We start from the raw sequence: 24,030 nt of genomic DNA, 5'->3' as shown, positions 1-24,030 counted from the left end.
CAAACCAGGCGCGGGGGGCCTGCTTGAGCCCATACAAGGACTTGTCGAGGAGGCAGACGTGGTCGGGGTGCGCGTCGTCGACGAAGCCAGCCGGCAGCTGACAGTAGACACACTCCGTGAGCTGGCCTTGGAGAAAGGCATTATTGACATCCATCTGGTGCACAGGCCACTCGTGAGAAGCGGCGATGGTGAGGACGGCGCGAATGGTGGCAGACTTGACGACGGGGCTGAACGTTTCATCGAAGTCGACGCCATGGCGCTGGGAAAAGCCGCGCACAACCCAGCGCGCCTTGTAGCACTCCAGAGTGCCATCGGCTTTCAGTTTGTGCCGAAACACCCACTTGCTGGTGACAATGTTGGCGCCGGGAGGGCGCGGCACGAGTGTCCAGGTCCTGTTCGCCATGAGCGCCCGGTACTCCTCCTGCATTGCTATTAGCCATGATGGATCGCGCAAAGCCATGCGCACGGTTTGGGAATAGGAGACATGGATGGATGTGTGGCGATGTGAGCATATTTGGGATTTGGGAGAAAAATGCCATCTTCGGCTCGCGTGACCATACGATGTGTGGGCGCAAGCGGCGCGGGTGGGACTGGACGAACAGGTGGCGAAGGGTGTGCAGGACATGGGGGTGGAGAAGGGGGCGCCGGTGGCGTACTCGGGGATGATGCGTGGGGCGGTGAGGAAGATGGTGGCGGCGAGGAAGGCCCCGCCGTAGGAGGAGCCGAGGTGACTGGTGATGGTGAGGATGGAAGGATGAATGGGCGGGGGACATGTTCCTCGTCGTCGATGGACGGAGCGACTGGTGTGGGTGTATGGTAGGGGAACTGTTGCTCGTCGAAAAAGACATGGCGCGAAATGAGAACACAGCCAGTGGCGCGGTTGTAGCACCGGTACCCCTTGTGATCTTGGGAATAACCGAGAAACACGCATGGCGTCGAGCGCGGCGCAAGTTTGTGAAGTGCGGTGGCGGTGGTGTTCGGATAACATAGGCATCCGAAGACGCGCAGCCCCGAATAGTCTGGATGAATGCCATAAAGAAGGAAAAACGGGGTGTGATTGTTGCGTGGTTTGCATGGACGACGATTCAACAGAAACGTCGCGGCGCCAAGGGCTTCAGCCCAGAACCCGTTTGGCATGGAAGCGTGCACTAGCAGGGAGCGAACAGTGTCATTGAGCGTGTGCAGAATTCGTTCCGCGCGACCGTTCTGCGGCGAGGTGTAAGGACACGACATGCGCAGAACAATGCCGAGATCAGAGAGAAAGGCGCGCGAGGCATGGTTGTCAAACTCACGCCCATTATCAGTTTGAATGGCGAGAAGGGGGAGATTGAACTGACGCTGAGTGAAGGCACTGAATCGTTTCAGAGAGGGGAGGGCGTCAGACTTTGCATGCAAGGGAAACGTCCACACGAAGTGGCTAAAATCATCAAGCACCACTAAATAAAACTTGCAACCGGATAAGCTAGGTACAGGGAAGGACCAAATATCACAATGTACAAGCTGAAAGGGAAAATACAAAATATGATTGGAATCTAGAAATGGAAATCTAGAATGTTTTCCTAATTGGCAAGCGTGGCAGGTGTGGGACGGCTTGGTGACAGCGGCAGGCTCGGCATGGCGAAGTGTGGTCGACAGGGCGTCGCGCCCCGGATGGCCGAGGCGTTGATGCCAGAGGTCGACGGCGGCGAAGGCGAAGTTGTGGTGCTTGGTGGGCGGAGTGATGGGGTAGAGGTCACCGTCGTCATTACATCGGAGGATCTCCTTCCTTGTGTGCCGTTCCTTCACCGAAAAGCCCATGTCATCAAACTCTACGTTAATGGGATTTTCACGGGTTAGAGCTTTAACAGAGACGAGGTTCTTGATGAGATCGGGACAGACAAGAACATGGTTGAGGTAGAGGGGTTCAGTGGTGGTGGGAAGCCTATGGGAACCGGTGTGCGTGACGGACAAGGACGATCCATCACCAACAACAATACAAGAAGAAGAAGAGGGACGGGAGTTGGCGATTATACCTGAGGACGAAGCCATGTGCGACGTAGCACCCGTGTCGAGGTACCACTCGGTGCCGGCAGGAGGGAGCTGTTGTGGCTGACCGGACAACGCGTTGAGCGCGTGGATCAGGGCGGACTGATCCCAGGCAGGCCCGCCAGTGTTGGAGACGGGCGGCGCAGCAGCGCCGTAGTACATGGGGGCGCCTGCAGGAGGCGCGGCCGGGTAGTGGGATGCAGAGCCGGCGAATGGGGCCGGAGCACCAGGGCGGGGGCCTAGGATGCCAGAGCCTGGGGCGTGAGGGCGCCAGGGCATGGCCCATGCATGGACCATCCCAGTCCATGGCGTGCCACTGGGCGCAGCGGGCGGGCGTGCTGGTGTCGACGAAGAAGCACCGCTCCCGCCGGTCTGGTAGGCAGGTGCCTTTCCCTTGCCCTTGTGGCGGTTGCCGCCGGTGTTGCGGTTGCCGCCACCGCCGCCGCCCCCGCCGGAGCCCGAGCCGGAGTTGTAGCCAGAGGGCGCGCGCGCGACGTGAAGCGCCGTGTCAGCGGAGCCATCCGGGTGAGCAGACTGACGACTTTCCTCAAGCAGCAGGAAGGCACGGCAGGCCAGGAACGAGGGAAGCGGACGCTGCATGGTTAGGATGGGAATTGCATACTGGAGACGAGGAGCAAACCCACGAAACATGTTGAGCACTGTTGGCCCAGTCCCGACCTTGATGACGCTGTTGTCGAGTACTTTCCGACAATACGCAGCGACGTACAAGCTACAGCCGATTGCTTCCGGCTGTTTCGACGGAGACGTGCACGTACAGCGGTACACAAGCAGGCAAGCACCCTGATGGATGGATTCTCGTGTCTAGCTAGCTATCGTAGACCAAGTTCGTCGGAAACACAATACGCAGACTCGCCGAGTTGGCCAAGAGGCTCGTGTCGAGCCTTTGCACTTTATTGCTTTGATTTGATCTGGTGTTACAGGGGATACACGCACTGGTATTTATATTACCAATATTCTACCTAGTAGAGGTACGACTCGGTTACTGCTACAAGTCCGTGCCGGACTATACTTACCTAATCGTGATTATTTCCAACAATCACCCCCCTAAGCACGATGTCCTCACTTTACAGCTTGGACGCCGATCCTTCTCCGCATCTCCGTGAACTTCTGTCGCCCCAAAGACTTGGTCAGGATGTCTGCAAGCTGATCGTCGGTGCAAATGTAGTTGACTTCAATCTTGCCTTCTTCCACGCAATCCCGTATGTAATGATACCTTATATCAATGTGCTTACTTCTGTCATGATGCACTGGATTCTTACATAGGGCAATCGTGGATTTGTTGTCAACGTAGAGCACCACTCCTTCCGGTTCCTTGTCAGTGAGGTCACCGAGTAGCCTTTCTAGCCACACACCTTGACCTGCCGCGGTTGCAGCTTCAATATACTCCGCTTCACAGGATGATAATGCGACCACCTTCTGCTTTTGTGATACCCAACTCACTATGCTTCTTCCCAAGAAATATGCCACGCCCGAGGTACTTTTACGGTCGTCAATATCTCCTGCCAGGTCGCTATCACTGTAGCCAAGTAGCTCCACCATCTCCTTCTGCTTCTCTCTCAAATAGACACAACCGAAGTCAGTTGTCCCTTTGATGTACCTGAGTATTTGTTTCACAGCTGCCCAATGTTCTGTTGTGGGTGCTTCCATGAAGCGACTCACTACACCAATGGAATAGGCCAAGTCTGGTCGTGTATTCACAAGATACCTTAGGCTTCCGACCACACTTCTATAATCTGTTGCATCAACCGCGGGTGCTTGGCTCCTCTTGCTAAGTTTAAGTCGAGGCTCCATTGGAATATGACTTGGATTGCAGTCCTCCATGCTACAGCTTTCAAGAATCTTCTTTGCATATGCCTCCTGGCATAGTGTGATTCCCTCCGGCTTTTGATGTACCTCGATCCCGAGATAGTAAGTCAAGAGCCCTAGATCACTCATCTTGAAAATCTCCTTCATTTGTAGCTTGAATCTAGCAATCTCCTCCTCATCTGCTCCAGTTATCAAGAGATCATCAACATAGATGCCCACTAGAAGACGATCCTTGCCTTTACCTCGCTTATACATAGCATGATCCAGTGGACGTTTCTCAAAACCAAGAGAAACTAGTGTACGATCAAGCTTGATGTTCCACGCCCGAGGAGCTTGGCATAGCCCGTACAATGCCTTGTGTAGTTTCAACACCTTGTGCTCCTCTCCTTTTTTGATGTAACCCAGTGGTTGCTTCACATATACTTCTTCTTTCAACTCCCCGTTCAAAAAAGCGGATTTTACATCCATGTGATGTAGCCTCCAAGATTCTTGAGCCGCGAGAGCTATAACTAGCCTCACCGATTCCATCTTTGTGACTGGAGCGAACACTTCCTCGAAGTCTACACCTTCCTCTTGCACATATCCTTTGGCTACGAGCCTTGCTTTATGCTTCACCAAGTTTCCTTCGGCATCTTTCTTGACTTTGTACACCCACTTAAGCCCTATGATTTTATGGTCGTTGGGTGGAGGATCCACGAGCTCCCATGTTTTGTTGTCTTGGATTGATCCCAACTCCTCGTCCATAGGACGACGCCAACACTCCTCCGTGTTTGCCTCTTCAAATTTTGTCGGTTCCTCGACGCTAAGCAAACACTGTTGACCTCTTCTTTTAATTTTCACCGGATTTTTCTTCGGATATAAATCCACCACTGGTCGAAGACGTACTGGTGTCGGCGGACGTTCCCTTGTCTCCTATTCAGTCGAAGACGATGGATTTTCATCGGGAGTTGCCAAACTCCCAATTTCTGGTGAATCCTGTTCCTCCGAACTGGTTGCAGCTTCATCAGATGAACCATCCAAAATATGTGTACCATCTTCAGGTACATGGCCTTCACGTACGTGCCCTTCATGTGCTCGTGGTGCAGCACGTGGGCTGCTTTGCAGCCTACTGGAAACGCCTCCAGCGGACAGGCTCTTAGTGCCTGGGCTGGCTGGTGCTGGGCTTCCGGGGCCACGAGCTGGGGTGGCATGTTCTGGTCCTGACGTAACAACGCCACCAGGACGAGCGATGTGCGCGCTGCTGCCAAGCGTGCCGTACGTGCCCTCGGGCGCGTCGGCTGCTGGTGCGCCCTCTTTTTCTGCTGCGCCGTCCGCGCCGTTTGTTGCGGCCGACGTCTCCGGTCGATCTGCATGCCCGTAATCATCGTAAACAACGTTGAATATTTCATCAGAAGACAGGTATACCGGCTCAGTGGAGTTCCAATTCCATGATCTTGCTTCTTCAAAGACCACATCGCGTGTCACAACCACCTTATTGGTAGAGGGATTGCACACACGGTATGCCTTCATGCCCTTTTCATAGCCAACTAGCACCATTGGAGTACTCCGATCCGCCAATTTGCTAGTATGCCCGGTCACTGTCTTCACATGCGCTACGCACCCGAAAGTGCGAAGATGATCAACCGTGGGCTTGTGTCCGTACCATGCTTCGTACGGCGTCATCCCAACCACACTTTTGGTTGGAGCCCGGTTCAGCAAATAAACGGCTGTATTGACCGCCTCACCCCAAAACTTGCCCGACATGCCTTTACTCTTCAACATGCTTCGTGCCATCGCCACCACGGTTTGGTTCCTCCGTTCCACAACACCGTTTTGCTGCGGTGAATATGGTGCCGTAAAATACCTCTTGATCCCTTGAGCTTCGCAAAATTCCGTGAATGCACGAGACTTGAACTCACCCCCCCCGATCGGTACGGAGGGCCTTCAGCTTGGCTTCAGATTCTACTTCAGCCGCCATCTTTATTATCCTGAAGGCTTGCAAAGCTTGGTCCTTCGTCTTCAACAACACGATCCACATGAATCTGCTGAAGTCGTCGACGACGATCAAGAAGTATCTATTTCCGGTAGGGGTGGCCGGTGTAATCGGTCCGCACAAGTCTCCATGGACCAACTCAAGAGCTTTACTCGCTCTAAAGTTTCCCTCTCTTGGGAACGGGGCTCGCCTTTGTTTCCCAATGAGACAACCGCCGCACACTTGGTCGACATGATTGATGCACGGTAGACCACGTACCATCTCCTTTTGTCCAAGTTGCCGAAGAGCCTGGAAATTTAGATGACCGTAGCGCGCGTGCCACTTCCATGCCGAGTCGTCCATGCTTGACAAGAGACATACTGGATCCACACGATCCAAGTTGAGGACGTAAAGCCTGTTAGGTGACCTCTGCACCTTCATAATTAGCATCCTCTGACGATCATACCCCCATAGATAGCCATCTTCGAGCACAATCTTGCAACCACGCTCCTCGAGCTGACCAAGACTTATGATGCTGCTCTTTAGCTTGGGAATATAGTACACATCTGTGAGTACCTTGTGACCGCCGCTCTTCAACTCAAACAGGACAGTACCTCGCCCTGCGATGTCAACGGTCCGTCCGTCGCCGAACCGAACCGTGCCTCCCACCGAAACACTGAGCTCAGAAAACTGGTCCTTGTCGCCGGTCATGTGGTTGCTAGCGCCCGTGTCGAGGTACCACACGTGCCTCGACGTGTTCATCCTCTTCTTATCGTGAAGATAAACTGCCTCCTCTATGAGCGTGACAACCTCTGTAGCCGACGCCTTTGGAGCTGGACTATCCTCGTCCATTAGCTCGCATACTTCGACCATGAGCATCATGTCTCCATCATCGCCTCCTTTGGCCAGGAGAGCTTTCTCCTTCGGTGGTTTCTTGCACTCTGACTTGAAGTGCCCCATGATGCCACAGTTGTGACACTTGATCTTGCGCTTGTCGAACTTCTTCTTCTTCTTCGGAGCGCCGTCGCCGGCGTTCTTCTTACTTTGTTCTTTTGGCGCACGATCTTGGCGAGTGTTGCTGCTAGAGCCCTCGCCTCCTCTCCTTGAGTCCAGCGCCATCCACTGAGCCCGTGTGAGCATGACATTTTCATCGTTCCTCCCATCCCCAAGACTGTACCGCATACGCTCGTCGTGAGCCTTGTAGCGCCCGACGAGATCGTCGATGGAGAGAGTCTCGAGATCGACGCACTGCTCGATTGCCGTGACAATTTGCAGGTACCGGGGAGGAGCCGCGCGCAAGAACCGCCGAACAACCGAGGTCTCCGTGAGGTTTTCTCCAAGCGCGCGGATCCGATTGACGAGAGTAGCCACCCGTGAAGCGAACGCATCCACGGACTCATTGTCGCCCATGACCAAAGTCTCGTAGTTCCTTAGGAGAGTTTGGAGATTGGCTTGCTTGACGCGGGTGTGTCCCTCGAACATAAGCTTCAAAGTATCCCACGCCTCCTTCGTCGTTTCTTTGGCGATTAGGTGCTGGAGGACATCCATCGGCATCACTGAATAAATCACCGACGCCGCCTGCCGATCCTTCCGGTGCTCGGCTCCCTCCTTCTTGAACGCGTCGCCTCCTGGGTCGACCGCGTCCCATAGCTCGTTGGCGCGGAGACCACACTCCATGAGGGCCTTCCAGACCCCAAAGTTCTCGCGATCAAATCATGGGTACGATGAACTCGCCGGAGCAGCAAATACTTTAGCCGCACCGGAGTACTCCGCCAGCTGCTTGTTCCTCTCGTCGTCCGCCATGATCCTCCGTTACTAGAAGATCAACCTTGCTCTAGATACCAATTGTTGGCCCAGTCCCGACCTTGATGACGCTGTTGTCGAGTACTTTCCGACAATACGCAGCGACGTACAAGCTACAGCCGATTGCTTCCGGCTGCTTCGACGGAGACGTGCACGTACAGCGGTACACAAGCAGGCAAGCACCCTGGTGGATGGATTCTCGTGTCTAGCTAGCTATCGTAGACCAAGTTCGTCGGAAACACAATACGCAGACTCGCCGAGTTGGCCAAGAGGCTCGTGTCGAGCCTTTGCACTTTATTGCTTTGATTTGATCTGGTGTTACAGGGGATACACGCACTGGTATTTATATTACCAATATTCTACCTAGTACATGTACGACTCGGTTACTGCTACAAGTCCGTGCCGGACTATACTTACCTAATCGTGATTATTTCCAACAAGCACCTGATCGCGGTCTGTGACATGCTCACCAAAGTCAGCGAGGCGATCGGCACACTCCTTCAGCCTTGCGAAGTAGGAGATCGCCGACCCCGTCCCTTGCTCGGTGCGGCGGAAGTAGGTGGCGAGGAAGACGACCTGGTGCTCCGCATTCTCCAGGAACAGTGTGGCGATGGAGCTCCAGATGGTGGCGGCAGTGGCGTTGCGCTGATGGACCAGGCCGAAGATCTCCTGGCTCACCCGGTTGTACAACCAGGATACGACGTGCGCGTCGTCTTGGAGCCAGTACGCCGAATTTGGCGAACACGACCTCAAAGAGAGTGCGCCACTGCGTGTAGTTGGGCGGGTTCAGCGAGAGAACCAGAGGCACATGCTGGTTTATGAAGATCCCAGCGAGCGGCGAGGCGAGGGCGGCCGCCGCGGCCGAGGCAGGGCCGCTCGGTGTGCGCAGCAGCAAGGCGCTGTCCTGGGAGGCGTTAGTAATGGCAGACGGGGTGAGGAGTGCGTTGGGGTTGGGAGCAGGGCCCTTGAGGGGAGTTGAGGGACCATGGCTAGTTGGGGGAGGAGGTGGTGGTGGTGGTGCGGCCATGGCGCCGGTGCAGAGCGCGGCAGCGGAAGAGTTAGAGGCTTAGGAGAGACGAAGCATCTGATACCATTTAGACTTATGAGAGAAAGAGATTGAGCACCGCAAGTGCTAGAGCTTGTATTCCTCAACTCATATAGGTACATGTTACAGCCGTTGTGCAGATCGTGCACGAGTGGGAGTAGTGCGCGATGTGCGCGTATAGGGAAAGACCGAGTCATGGTGGACCGGGTCAGCTAGGGCCTGACATGCGTTGACAAGAAGAGCACCGCGTCCTCAGCAGCAAGGACGGCATGACTGAGATGGCCATCTTCATGCTGCAGGACGACCATGAGCATGGTGTCTGGGCATTTCAGTACATGATCAAACTACCGGTGATGGAAATCAGGCGTTTCCAGAAGCAAGGTGATTGGTGGGCGAAGATTGTCTCTGAGGAAGGAGACGTGCTTGTCAGCTGCCATGATCATCACCTGCAATGTGACAGAATGGGTAATTTGGTTGCGGACTTCAGGTATTATTATGGCATGCGCCGCCTCCCGGTGGTCATTTCTGATAGTTTCAAAGAGAGCCTTATCCACCATGTGTTTTTCCAAAAGATGACGAAGAAGACCTGATTCCTATCCACTCCTGAAGATCTCATTTTTTGTCATGTCAAGTGGAAGTAAGTTATTTCTTTGTACTTCTAAATTTCAATTAGCACGTTGCGCATGAAACGTCTTTAATCATCTTTAATTTAAAGAGCACACATAATTATGCATTATCATGTTATTCGCAAGAACACCAACTTACAACTGAATATGTTATTCGTATGTGCTACTAGATTATTATATATGTATGTAGAATTAAAGTTTGACATTACAAGCTAGCTGATGTAGTTGGCAAGTGTTATGACCGGTTTGGTCTATACTAGGAAGAGGCCCACCGGGCATTAGAATTAGGGGCTTGGCCCATAAATTATCTTAGGCAAGTTATTTTAGGCAAGTTATCTTAGGCTAAAGTTATAAATACTAGTTGTAAGACACGGTTGAAATCAAGCAATAAAGATATTATCATCTTCTGTTGCCGGCTCCCTGAGGAGCCGGAACCCTAGCCGCTGCCGCCTCTAAACCCAAGCCGCGATGGCGCCTGTCCGCCGGCGCGCCCGCTCAAGCCCTCGTCCCCCTCCTCCTTGCCCATACAATCTGCGCCGGAGGCCTGGTAGGAACCCTAGTCCTACCAATTTGGTATTCAGAGACACCAGCTCGATCATGTCGCTTCCTCCATCACCGCCGCCGCTGCCAAACACCACCGCCTCGCCTACGCTGTCGCCAGCCCCATCCGCGTCCATACCGGCGCTCACATCTGGGACGGCCACCCCGACAGCGCCGACCGCCACCGCGGCAGAGCCGCCCCCCATCCTCTCGCCCGAGGAGGTCTCAGGCACCCTTCGGGAGCTCGTCCAGGCGGTCAAGGGCATCAGCCTCTACATCGCCGGGAACCAGCCCCCGCTGCCGAACGCCGCCACCACCGCCTATGGGCCGCTGCCGCTCCCGTGGGCCGCCCCGACCTTCCAGTCGCCCTACGGAGGGCCGCCCCCGCCGCCGCTGCAGCTGCAGCATTACCCGACCGCGGGGCACCCTTGGCCCGCGTGGCCGGCTACCACCGCACTGCTGGGGGACCCCTCCCAGCAGCTTCTCCAGATGCCTCCGCCGGCTACTTCGACGCTGGCTGCGGCGCCGCAGCTCCTCCAGGCGCCGCCACCGTCAACTACATCTCCACCCGCGCCCAGGCCCACGGGTCGGCTCATGCACCAGGTGCAGTTTCCGCCATCACCGTCGCCAATTCCTGCGTGGGCGGCCGGCTCGTCTCCCGGCCTGGTGTATACCACGGCGCCGGAGCACCCGACGCCCTCCCTCCGGTTTGACCGTCCCTCCGGCTCGGCGACCTACGCCCCGGAGATCCCTGACCCAGCACACTCGCTGCCGCCGACTGCAGCAACCCCCAGGCACGGCGGTCCGACACCCCCTCGCTTTGCCAAACTGGACTTCGCCACCTACGAGGGCACGGAGGACCCGCTCAACTGGCTCGACCAGTGCGAGCAGTTCTTTCGCGGGCAGCGGACGCTCGCTTCGGATCGTACCTGGCTCGCGTCCTATCATCTCCGCGGCGCGGCGCAGACCTGGTACTACGCCCTTGAGCAGGACGAGGGCGGCATGCCACCATGGGAGCGCTTCCGGGAGCTCTGTCTTCTCCGGTTCGGGCCTCCTATCCGCGGGATCCACCTGGCAGCCCTCGGCCATTTACAGTTCACCTCCACGGTTCAGGACTACGCCGACCGCTTCCACGCCCTGGCGTGCCACGCGCCGAGCGTCTCCGGGATTCAGCGCGCCGAGTTATTTGTGGGCGGTCTGCCGGACCATATTCGCGTGGACGTCGAGCTCCGGGATCCCCCCGACCTCCAAACGGCCATGTACTATGCCCGAGCTTTCGAGCAGTGGGCCCAGGCACTGCAGGAACAGCCCGGACGGGGCGGCCGCCAGCCCAGTCGACCAGCGCCGACTTCCCCAGCACCGGGCCGGCCTCCTCCAGCCGCGACGACCACGCCCCTGGCCACCACGCGGACTTTCCGCCGGTTGTCACCGGCCGAGCAGCAGGAGCGTCGCCGTCAGGGACTCTACTTCAACTGCGATGAGCCCTACACGCCGACCCATGTCTGCCCCCGCCTCTTTTACTTGGAGACGGTCGACTACACCGAGGCGGACGACTCGACCGATGCGACACGACCACCCGAGGCGGCCGCCGACACGCCCGCGGATCCCATGGCGACGGCGTGCGTCGTCTCCCTCCACGCCCTCGCCGGCATCCGTGGCGAGCGGACCATGCTGCTGCCGGTGACGATCCATGGCGAGCGGCTGGTGGCACTGCTGGATACTGGCTCCACCCATAACTTCTTGCCCGAGGTGACCATGCGTCGGCTAGCCCTTCCGACAACGGGCGGGGAGCGCTTGCAGATCACGGTGGCGAACGGCGATCGCCTCCGGTGTCATGGGCTCGCCCGTGACGTTCCCATCTCCATTGGTGGCGAACACTTCTCCATTACCTGCGCAGGGATCGACCTCGACTGCTTCGACTTCATCCTCGGGGTGGATTTTCTACGGACCCTCGGTCCCATCCTATAGGACTTCGACGCGCTCACAATGACGTTCTGGCGGCTGGGCCGCCGCATCCGGTGGGACGGCATTGGGGGCGCCGCGCCGGCCGTGCCACATCTCCACCTGGTCGCCGCGTCCTCGGAGGCCGAGCAACCCCTGCTGGATTCCCTTCTGCAGCAGCACATCGACCTCTTCGACGACCCATGGGGTCTTTCGCCCCCCCGGGTGTACGGCCATCATATTCACCTCATGCCGGGTACCCCTCCCGTGGCGGTTCGGCCCTACCGCTACCCTCAGCTTCAGAAGGATGAGTTGGAGCGCCAGTGTGCCCTGATGCTCGCCGCGGGCATCATCCGGATCTCCACGTCACCCTTCACCGCCCCGGTGCTGCTCGTCCGCAAGTCGGACGGCAGATGGCGTTTCTGCATCGACTACCGCGCCCTGAACACGCTCACGCTCAAGGACAAGTTCCCTATACCGGTGGTCGACGAGCTCTTGGATGAGCTCCATGGGGCGTGCTTCTTCACCAAGCTCGATCTCCGGTCGGGCTATCATCAGGTGCGTATGCATCCCGACGACATCGCCAAGACGGCGTTTCGCACCCACCATGGCCACTTTGAGTTCTTGGTGATGCCATTCGGCCTTGCCAATGCCCCAGCGACTTTCCAGGCCCTGATGAATGACGTCCTCCGGCCCTACTTATGGCGGTTTGTGCTTGTTTTCTTTGATGACTTTCTTATCTACAGTGCTACCTGGGCCGAGCACCTCCAGCACGTCGCCATCGTCTTCAACGAGCTTCGGGCGCACCACCTCCACCTTAAGCGCTCGAAGTGCTCGTTTGGGACACCTACCATCGCCTACCTCGGCCATGTCATCTCTGCCGACGGGGTGACTATGGACGCCGACAAGGTGGCGTCCGTCTCCGCATGGCCGACACCTCGCTCGCCGCGGGCTCTCCGCGGGTTCCTCGGCCTCGCTGGCTACTACCGGAAATTTATCCGGGAGTTCGGGCTCATCGCGGCGCCCCTCACGCGGTTGCTTCGCCGCGACGCTTTCGCTTGGGACGACGAGGCGGCGATGGCGTTCGAGGCCCTCAAGGGGGCCCTCACTACGGGCCCTGTCCTTCAGATGCCCGACTTCGACCGCCCGTTCGTGGTGGACTGTGACGCCTCGGGCGCTGGTTTCGGCGCCGTGCTTCATCAAGGCGATGGACCCCTCGCCTTCTTCAGCCGGCCTTTCGCTCCTCGCCATCTCAAGCTAGCGGCATACGAGCGGGAGCTCATTGGCCTTGTGCAGGCCATTCATCATTGGCGGCTGTACTTGTGGGGACGGTCCTTTCACATTCGCACGGACCACTACAACCTGAAGTTCTTGCTGGACCAACGGTTGTCGACCGTGCCACAACACCAGGGGATCAGCAAGCTCTTTAGCTTCGACTTCTCCGTTGAGTATCGGCCGAGCCGCCTTAACACCGTGGCCGACACGCTGTCCCGTCGCGACTCCGACATCGCTCCCTCCGTCGAAGAGTCCGCCGGGGCGGTCCTGTGCATCCGCTCCGGGCCGACGTTCGGTCTCTTCGCCGACATCCGCCGCGCAACTGCGACGGCCAACGATGCCGTCCTTCTTCGGCAGCAGCTCACGGCCGGCGACCTGGAGGAGCCGTGGCGCTTCTCTGACGGCCTGCTTCTCCATGGGCACCGGATCTTTGTTCTGGCGCATGATGATCTCCGTCACCAGGTGTTACAGCTCGCCCACTCGGCAGGTCATGAGGGTGTGCAGAAAACCCTCCATCGTCTTCGCGCCGATTTTCTACATCCCTGGCGATCGCACCCTGGTCCGCGACTGGGTTCGGTCTTGTCAGACATGCCAGCGCAACAAGACGGAGACCCTGCGGCCGGATGGGCTACTTCAGCCCTTGGAGGTGCCGTCTCAGGTCTGGGCGGATATCTCCATGGACTTCATCGAGGGCCTTCCCAAGGTGGGCGGCAAGTCAGTCATCCTCACGGTGGTCGACCGCTTCTCCAAGTACGCCCATTTCATCACACTCGGCCATCCGTACACGGCGGCGTCCGTGGCCCGGGCCTTCTTCGACGGCATTGTGCGTCTACACGGGTTCCCTACTTCGATTGTCAGTGATCGGGACTCTGTATTCACGGGCCATGTCTGGCGCGACCTCTTCAGGATGGCGGGTGTCCAGCTCCGCCTGAGTACGGCATTCCATCCTGAGACAGACGGTCAGTCCGAGGTGGTTAACAAGGTCATTGCCATTTATTTGCGATGTGTGACAGGTGATCGGCCTCGCACTTGGGTGGACTGGCTTTCTTTGGCAGAGTACTGCTACAACACCTCCTATCACTCCGCCCTGCGCGCTACACCGTTTGAGGTGGTCTATGGTCGACCACCCCCGCCTATACTACCGGTGGACCCGGAGACGGCTCGGACAGCGGTTGCGGGTGACCTTATCCGCACCCGCGAAGAGATGCTTGCTGAGGTCCGTCAGCGTCTCCTTCAGGCCCAACAGCTGGCCAAGCATTACTACGACGATCATCATTGCGAGGCGGAGTTCGCAGTGGGTGACTGGGTGTGGCTGCATCTTCTCCACCGCTCTACGCAGTCGCTTGAACTGCGCGCCAAGCGCAAGCTCGGGCCTCGCTACGCCGGACCCTTCCCTATTTTGGAGCGCATTGGGAAGGTGGCCTATCGTCTTCAGCTTCCAGCCCGCACTCGCATCCACGACGTCTTCCATGTGGGGCTGCTCAAGCCTTTTCGTGGCGAGCCACCAGCGGCTCCTCCAGCGCTTCTGTCAACCGCCGATGGTCGCATTCTTCCAGAGCCGGCAAAGGTGTTGCAGGCACAGCTTCGTCGTGGCGTCTGGTTCATCCTTGTTCAGTGGGCGGGCCTTCCGGAGGAGGAGGCTACTTGGGAGCAGCGTGAGGATTTTCGCCAACACTATCCAGACTTTCAGCTCGAGGACGAGCTGTTTGCGCAGGCGGGGAGAGATGTTATGACCGGTTTGGTCAATACTAGGAAGAGGCCCACCGGGCATTAGTATTAGGGGCTTGGCCCACAAGTTATCTTAGGCAAGTTATTTTAGGCAAGTTATCTTAGGCTAAAGTTATAAATACTAGTTGTAAGACACGGTTGAAATCAAGCAATAAAGATATTATCATCTTCTGTTGCCCGGCTCCCTGAGGAGCCGGAACCCTGGCCGCCGCCGCCTCTAAACCCTAGCCGCGACGGCGCTTGTCCGCCGGCACGCCCGCTCAAGCCCTCGCCCCACTCATCCTTGCCCATACAATCTGCGCCGGAGGCCTGGTAGGAACCCTAGTCCTACCAGCAAGACCCTTTTATGTATTTTAGTTGCGCAAAATTAATCGTTCCCCTGCAGTATTGGAAGTATCACAACTTCAAAATTGACTTCAGAATTTTCTTCCAAATAAAATTTCATCAACACAATATAGGTAAAGGAAATAGTTTATGTTCAACTTTTAGCTTCTGATTTTGATCGCACCGCTGATTACAGATGCATCTCCATTTTCTTAAAAAACAAATTCAGAATTTCTGTTAGTTAAGTTGTGGACCGATTTGGTGCTGGTAGTACAGAACATCTTGGATGTTAGCAATACGGCACGTAATCTAGGTAATGGGTAGTTTATGTTCATCTTCTATCTTCTGATTTTGATCGCACCGCTGATTACAGATGCATATCTATTTTCTTAAAAAACAAATTCAGAATTTCTGTTAGTTAAGTTGTGGACGGGAAAATATATAAGAAAGGTCAACCAAGGCTCTCTCATCTGCGACCGCGCCGCCCCCGCGGGCGGCCGGCCGCGCCTCCCCTCCTCCCCCGCGCGCGTCCCCCTCCCTCCTCCTCCTCCCTGCCGCCGTCACGGGCGCCCGCCTCGGGCCTGGCCCGGTCGACGTTGGTGGCGGCGGCCTCCGGCCCTTCCCCGTCTAGGGTTTCTCCGGCGCGGGACGGAGCGGTTCCCGGCGGTGTCTTCAGGCGGCGGCGGTCCTGCGTGGCGGCGGGGTGTCCTGTCGCAGGCGGGGGCGGACTCTGGGCGGCGGCGGCGCCGTTGGCGGTGAGGCAGCGTGGCGGCACGGGCTGGCAGCGTCCGCCCGGCACAGATTTGGGCCCTTCGGGCTCCATCTGGGTCGGGGCGGGCCGGCGACAGGCATGGCGTCAGCGTGGCCTTCAGGAGGCGGTGACGAGCTGCGATGATCGGCGGGTTGCTGGCGGCGTCGACGCCAACTTGCTGCAGCGTGGCCGGCGGGGCTTAGCGGGCCCGTTTCAGGCCTGGCCGGGCCAGGGGTGGCCTGGTATGCCCCGCTGCCGTGTCTGGACAGCTACCGCGACGATGCCGGAGGCGCGGGCCTCCCGCACGACGGCGGTCGGGGTGGTTCCCTCCCGCTCGGTCTTGATGCTGTTGCTCCCGTCGCTCGGATCTTTTCTCCAGTCTTCTTGGCCTCGTGGTGATGTTCGCAGCGAGACGGTGTTGGTGGCGGCGCAACCGTGATGGCACATAGTTGGGCGGTGGTTTGGCTGGTTGGTTCCGATTGGCTGGTGGGGTTTGTCGTGCGGGAGAAATCCTTGCCGGGTCGTCCGGCTCCGATGCGGTGACACCGGCGGGTGCCACTATCCCTTCTTGGAGGGTGTCGGGAGTAGCTATCCCCCACATCCCTCTGCATACTGGGGAAAACCCTAGGACTTGTCCGGGCAGCAGCGTCGTCGGCGTCGCATCCCTTCTTGGAGGTGATGCTTAGTTCGCAGTAGATCGGAGCCTCGGGCTGTTGTGGTTTGGTTCCGGAGGGCTCAGCGGTCGCGGGTTTTCCACGCTTTGTCGAGCTGCCGCCGTTGGCATTTTTTCTTCTTCTTTTTCTTGGGCTTGTTGTGTTGCTCGCCCCAGCATTGTGATATGTACAATGATGATTTTTTTTGGAATACAAAGCGGGGGAAACCCTTTTTCGATAAAGTTGTGGACCGATTTGGTGCGTAGTACAGAACATTTTGAATGTTAGCAGTACGATTTTTCCAATGGGGCTTATTAAGATAGTACTAGTATGTTCTGTAGACCACGGAGAATAGATCTATGCACACTGGCGCTTGTTATTTTGCTTCCATTCATTTTCATGAACCTGGCTTGGATGAATGACCAAGAAATACAATTATTATTGAAAGTTGTATTGCTGCATATTTCACCTTATCACCAGTGCAAGCAATTTTACTACCAGTACCAAAACAACTTAATCCATTTCTCCTATGGGGCTTATGAACATAGTACTGCTTTCATTCATTTACATGGTCCTGGTTTGGATGAATGACCAAGAATGCAATTTAAATTCAAGGTGGTAATACTGCATGGTTCACCTTGTCACCAATGAAAGCAATCTTACTAACAGTACCAAAACAATTCAATCCTTTTCATCGATCCATTGCACAAGTCCGACCAATTTCATCCAGTAAAACAACTGATTACTCCTGTTATCCATAATAAAAACTTGTCTAGCTAAAATCTCGAACAAACACGAGCCACAGCTCACGGACAGCGTCTCAGTAGATGAGCGTGGTGGTGCTGTTGCCGAGCAGCTCCTGCTGGGCCCTGAACTGCTTCCACTCGTCGAGCACGCCGGCGAGCGTGTCGATCTTCTTCTGCAGACCGATGAGGCAGTTGGCGTGGTACGTGCACACCTCGTAAAAATTCTTCTTGTTCTCGCACACGCCGCTGAAGTAGACGGTGTCGATCAGCATCAGCGTCACCCCGTGCCGCGCCGACAGCTCCTTCTTCACCTCGCCGAACACGAACTGGTCATGCTCCCCGGGGTACCGGTTCCTCGCCTCGTACCAGTCCTGGAAGAAGGCCAGCGTCCGCGCGTTGGGCCTCGCGTACACGAAGCCGCCGTTGGCCGCCTTGTCGAGGTCATAGGGATTGTTGCCCAAGAACTGGTCGCACGCCAAGGCGATGTCGGCGGCGACGGGGAAGCGCAGCAGCGGGTTCCGGAACCACACGATGTCCACGTCTGTGAACACAAAGCCGAAGCCCAGCCCCAGCACCCGCGCCTGGAACCGGTTCCGTGCCCACATCAGCTCCACGTAGTCCTTGCTCATGAACGTCACCTCCCCCGCCGCCGTTCCTCCAGGCTCGCCGTCGCTGCTGCGGCCACCGCTGCCCAGCGGGTAGCAGAGCGGGTGCATGTGCTGGCACCGCTCCAGCGCCTTGGCGTCCATGGCCACGATCACCAGGTGCTTCAGCAGGGGCTGCGTCCGAACGCCCAGCCTGAAGCTCTCCAGAAAGAGCTCCAGGAGCGACCCCGGCAGCGTCAGCGCCTCGTTGACGAAGGTCAGTATGACCGTCTTGTCCTCCATGGCCGCGCTTCTCAGAAGCTCCACAAGAAGGCTGTCTTCTTCTTTACTCTTCACGGCCGGAACCTGCATGCAGCGCCAAAGTTCTGCAGAGTCAGACATGCACAAGGAAAACTAGTTAACCAAGAGACAATGATCAAAAGAGGAAGATAATTCATGTACCATGCTGAGGTTTTTTCTGCTCATGAGATGTGTTTGGCTTCCATTGTTGTCCAACGCCAGCTCGGGGCTGCACGGGCAGTTGGGAGCAGACGACGGCACCAGCAGCACGACAAAGGCGGCCGTGATCGCTGCTCCCACAACGAAACCCAATAAATCCCTCAGCGAGTACATTACTGCAGCCTGCTGGTGATGGAACAGAAATTCCAAACTGTTAGACAGTCTCAGCTTCCAAGAGCCCAGAGCACAGTACAACTGTACCCTGTGGTATAGCACTAGTGCTTATGAAGTGGACTTCGATGCGCAACGAGGCCAAGATTTCAGATCTTCTTCTGTCACAACAAAGAAAAAGGAAACGAGATCTCGAGACGTTTGGGCAATTAATACAACAGTTGACTAGACTTGATCTTTCTTTCTTTATCACACTGACTATGAACTGGAATCGCTCACGCACACAGAATCCGATGAATTTGAGGGGGCTAGATTTGTCGATTGCTGATCTGGATTGTCATGAGATGCGCAACTTGGCAAGTCATACACTGGGAGCGTCTTCTCAGTTTATTCGTGGGATGGCGGAGAAATCAAGGTGTCGAGATAGAATTGGTCTGACTAGTAGTATAAAATAGAGTTGCAGAAAACTGACAAAAGGGTAACTAGCTTTCTGTTCAGTTCAGACTTTATGCTAAAATTTGCATGATAGACAGTTCTGGTGGATTAATTCCACTACTCTTTATTCTGAGGCTCTTGTGTTGTTGGTGCTTGCTTTGTTTCAGCTTCTTTGTACAGATTTTGTTGTTGTTGTTCTTGTTGTTTACAGTTGTGCTGCAGCCTCTCAGTTAAATTTGTTTTCACTGTTTGTGTATCACGCTTTGAGCAGACCCATGCACAGATCTAGATTCCCATGCATATAACCGACATAATTAAGTTTCAATTCATTGATCTGTTTAACTTACTAACTCTTGCTCTGGCTCTACTTGCTGCTTTCAGGCAATGGTGAAGTACTTCAATTGTAGCCCATGTCTCAGGGTGGACAACACAAGCGGTCTTTCGGACCGGCTCGTGGCCTGCTCGGTCCTGGCCAGCTCGGGCCTAGCCCGCTCAAAAAATCAGTCGGTCCGAGCTCAAGAATCAGGCCCGACAAAGTTTCGTTCCGGTCTGGGCTTTAACCGAGTCGACCGAGAAAATGTAGTCACCGCCGCTGCCGCTCCTCGTCGTCGCGGCCAGGCAGCCTCCGGGTGAACCATCATGTCCCCGAGCTTCCCCTATTCTTCCTTCCTCTCCTCCCCATGCGCCATAGCCTCTTGCTGCCACTCGCCATCGCTGCCGTGCTTGCACCGCCGCTAATCTGGAGTTCTCGACCATGGCCATGGCTGTCGTTTGAGCGCAGCTCGCACACTGGCCACCAGCTAGCCCAGGTAGGCGAACGTCTCGCAGGCGCCATCAAGATGAACTGGACGGCCTCTTGCATGTGTGGGCGCTTCACCAGGTTCGCCATGGTGTACTGCAGCTCCGAGGCCACTGTTTGAGTTTGTGCACCGACGAACTCGGCGCACAAGCCCACGATTTCTCCGTCGGCGAGCCAACGTTGCCGCCTTCAATTTCTACCGTTGTGGTCTTCTAGGACCCAGAGGGCGAGGAGTGACCCCCAAACGGTCCGGTCCCAGAAAAGCAGCTCGTTGGACAGCTCGGTCCGGTCCGAACCGGACCGCTGGCAGCCGGTCCAAATGACGGCTCGGACCGGGACCGGACCGGCCCAGACCGTGTCCACCCTGACCCATGTCTAGTGCCTAGTTCTTTACTACAGTAGGAAGATCAATTAATACAAGTAGGAAGATCAATTAATACAACAGTTGACCATATTTGATCTATCTTTCTCTATCCCATTAGTCAACCAAGGAGTAGCAAGTGAAGTGTACAAGTGGTCGCTGGGCTGGAGACATGGCGGGGTAAAAATTGGTGGCCGGAAACAAATATGCTAGCGATGACGACGAGCTTGTTCCTACTTCGCTTTGTTGCTGTGTGAAGATGGAGGCTGCCTCTAGTCTTTGATCCTCTTTATATGAAGATTCTATGCTGCGTTTATGCTTCCTAGGTTGTAGCTTTTGCGCTTTGTCTCGTCTCTCTGAAGCTGCTGATGCCGCGTTGCTCACCGAGTAGTGTGCCCCTTTCGTCTTAGCCTTGCTGGTTACGGCGCTGGTGCTGCTCATGTATGATCTTATCATCAGGATGTTCTCGTTTATGGTTGTTTACTTGCTGCACACTAGTAGAAAACAGGGCTTTAGTTCGGGCAGGGCAAGCCCATTAGTCCCGGTTCAGTCACGAACCGGGACCCATGGGGCATTCGTCCCGGTTCTTTAGCCTAGGGGGCAGGCCGCAGCCTCGTGGGCATTGGTCACGGTAAGCACGAACCGGGACCAATGGGCCTCGCTCCTGACCCATAAATATTGGTCCCTGTTCTTGGCTAGAACCGGGACAGAAGGCTGTGTTTTAGTCCCGGTTCCAGCCACGAACCGGGACAAATGAGTTGTCTATATATACCCCGTCGCCACAGCAGAGCACTTCATAATGCTATGTTTTTTCTGGCCGGCGAGGAGAGGGCATTTGGGTGCTCTAGCTCACCTCCTATGCACATGAGGTGTTCGATGAAATGCGCGAGACACGCTATTTAAACTTTCTCCTCTCAAAGCTCGACCTTCAAGCTCCATTTTCCCCGAGATTTGTTTAGATTTAGCGGTCCGTCATGTCCCGTCCCCGTCTTCACCGCCATCGATCGCCCGCGCCGGTCTCGTCGCCTGCACCACTATGGTGAGCCTCTTGTTCTTATCTTCTTCTGAAAGAAAAAAATTCTGACTTTAGGTACATACTTGTCTAATTTTCTTACTTTTATTATTGCTTGTTATTATATAGTGCGATGGTTTTGATATCCGCCCCCATCGGCCCTCGTCCTGGCTATGATTCGGATGTGGTATATATATTATCTTTTATAACTATTTGGTTCATTTATAGTTTATGACAATTATGCCCATCAAGTTGACATAGATATTATTTATGTAGGAGATAGTTGAACCGGAAATTCCAACCGACCCTATTGTCGAGAGGTTAAATTTAGTTGAAGAAGAAAACAATTACTTGAAGGAAAGAATAAAAAATTGAGGAGGAGAAGATGATATTGGAGTTGCATGTTGCGGATGTCGTCGATGATCACAAGATCAAGATGGATGCAATGCGGTTGAAGATTACAAAGATTAGAAAATATGTCATTCATACCGAGGCTTGGTATCATTACGCCGTTGGATCAATTTTTACCTTGGTTGTGATTATGATCGCATTTGTTGTTGCATTGAAAGGTTTTATATAGTTTCAATGTATGGTTTAACTAGATGCTCTCGAGAGCTATATATTTTTCAATGAGAACTATGTATGTACTTTGTTTTAATGTGATTATGAAGTTCTATTAATTTGGCCAGTTATCTATTCATGAGAGCTATATGTACTAAATTGATAATGTGGCTTTGAATGGTTCATTTTGAACACAGAAAAACTATGGAGTTCAAACAAGTTCAAAAAAATGAAATCCCTTTATAACAAACGAGTTTCCGTATGAAACACTGATACTTCGATACAGATTATTCGTTTTGTACACGAAGTGCATCCATTTTTTGCCGTAACCCTCTCTACTTTCTTGCACATGCTATATGGGTGAAATGATGATACCATGCCAACTTTCAGCTTTTTCAGAGTTCATTTGTAGTGCTTTTCAATTTCAGGGTCTTATAGCTAGAAAAAAATCAGTAAATGCATGAAAAATAACAAATGAAGTCAGAAAGGGTTGAAAATTGATGATGTGGTTTTGAATGGTGCATTTTGAACACATAAAAACTATGGAGTTCAAACAAGTTCAAAAAAATGAAATCCCTTTGTAACAGATGAGTTTCCGTGTGAAACCATGATACTTCGAAAGAGATTGTCCGTTTTGTACACGAAGTGCATCCATTTTTTGCCGTAACCCTTTCTACGTTCTTGCACATGCTATATGGGTGAAATGATGATACCATGCCAACTTTCAACCTTTTGAAAGTTCATTTGTAGTGCTTTTCAATTTCAGGGTCTTATAGCTGAAAAAATCAGTAAATGCATGAAAAATAACAAATGAAGTCAGAAAGGGTTGAAAATTGATGATGTGGCTTTGAATGGTGCATTTTGAACACACAAAAAGTATGGAGTTCAAATAAGTTCAAAAAAATGAAATCCCTTTATAACAGACAAGTTTCCGTATGAAACCCTGATACTTCAAAAGAAATTGTCCGTTTTGTGCACGAATTGCATCCAGTTTTTGCCGTAAGCCTCTCTAGTTTCCTGCACATGCTATGTGGGTGAAATAATGATACCATGCCAAATTTCAACCATTTCAGAGTTCATTTGTAGTGCTTTTTAATTTCAGGGTCTTATAGCTGAAAAAATCAGTAAATGCATGAAAAATAACAAATGAAGTCAGAAAGGGTTGAAAATTAATGATGTGGCTTTGAATGGTGCATTTTGAACACAGAAAAACTATGGAGTTCAAACAAGTTCAAAAAACTGAAATCCCTTTGTAACAGACGCGTTTCCGTATGAAACCATGATACTTCGATAGAGATTGTCCGTTTTGTGCACGAATTGCATCAAGTTTTTGCCATAAGCCTCTCTACTTTTTTGCACATGCTATGTGGGTGAAATGATGATACCATGCCAACTTTCAACCTTTTCAGAGTTCATTTGTAGTGCTTTTCAATTTCAGGGTCTTATAGCTGAATAAACAGAAAATGCATGAAAAATAACAAATGAAGTCAAAAAGGGTTGAAAATTGATGATGTGGCTTTGAATGGTGCATTTTCAACACAGAAACACTATGGAGTTCAATTAAGTTTAAAAAATGAAATCCCTTTATAACAGAAGAGTTTCCGTATGAAACCCTGATACTTCGAAAGAGATTGTCCGTTTTGTACACGAAGTGCATCCAGTTTTTGCCGTAACACTATCTACTTTATTGCACATGCTATGTGGGTGAAATTATGATACCATGCGAACTTTCAATCTTTTCAGATTTCATATGTAGTGCTTTTTAATTTCAGGGTCTTATAGCTGAAAAAATCAGTAAATGCATGAAAAATAACAAATGTATTAAAAAAGGGTTGAAAATTGATGATGTGGCTTTGAATGGTGCATTTTGAACACAAAAAAAGTATGGAGTTCAAATAAGTTCAAAAATATGAAATCCCTTTGTAACAGACGAGTTTCGGTATGAAACCCTGATACTCCGAAAGAGATTATCAATTTTGTACACGAAGTGCATTCATTTTTTGCCGTAACCCTGTCTACTTTCTTGCACATGCTATATGGGTGAAATGATGATACCATGCCAACTTTCAGCCTTTTCAGAGTTCATTTGAATTGCTTTTCAATTTCAGGGTCTTATAGCTCAAAATAATCAGTAAATGCATGAAAATTTAATAGCAAAAAGAATTATCATAAAATAAAATAAATAAGTAATTTGAAACAAAATAATATAAACTTTAATAAAATATATAAGTATAAACAAAACAAAACAAAATAAAATAAAATAAACTTTAATAACATAAATAAAATTTATGAAACTAAAATTATCCAAGTATTTTCTGTTCAAAACATTATAAGCAACCTCTAAAATTTATGAAACTAAAATTATATAAAATTGATGCAACTAAAATTATGAAAGTATTTTCTGTTCAAAATC

At 53.3% G+C, this 24,030-nt stretch overlaps 1 protein-coding gene and 1 pseudogene across 1 annotated transcript; both read right to left on the bottom strand.

The window, feature by feature from the left end:
* Positions 1–1,744: 1,744 nt before the first annotated feature.
* LOC147983222 (uncharacterized) lies at positions 1,745–8,742 on the bottom strand (annotated as a pseudogene).
* An 8,406-nt stretch (positions 8,743–17,148) lies between these two features.
* LOC125540685 (uncharacterized protein At4g15970-like) lies at positions 17,149–18,599 on the bottom strand. Its single transcript, XM_048704274.2, has 2 exons — positions 18,282–18,599; positions 17,149–18,185 (listed from the first exon to the last, which is right to left on the bottom strand). Exons 1-2 carry the CDS (start codon positions 18,450–18,452, stop codon positions 17,310–17,312), a joined length of 1,047 nt encoding a protein of 348 aa, XP_048560231.1. The 5' UTR covers positions 18,453–18,599; the 3' UTR covers positions 17,149–17,309.
* Between the last annotated feature and the right edge of the window lie 5,431 nt (positions 18,600–24,030).

Source organism: Triticum urartu, chromosome 2A (assembly GCF_056163025.1).
Source record: "Triticum urartu cultivar PI428250 chromosome 2A, HENAU_Tu73, whole genome shotgun sequence".
In the NCBI taxonomy this organism is placed as follows: Eukaryota; Viridiplantae; Streptophyta; class Magnoliopsida; order Poales; family Poaceae; genus Triticum; species Triticum urartu.
Note: the sequence above shows the minus strand (reverse complement) of the source record. Positions and strands in the feature narration are given on the sequence as shown.

Coding starts and splice junctions, on each gene's coding strand:
- LOC125540685 (XM_048704274.2), bottom strand. CDS start 18,452: ATGTACTCGCTGAGGGATTTATTGGGTTTCGTTGTGGGAGCAGCGATC. Junction 18,186..18,281: donor GCAGAAAAAACCTCAGCATG/GTACATGAATTA, acceptor CGCTGCATGCAG/GTTCCGGCCGTGAAGAGTAA.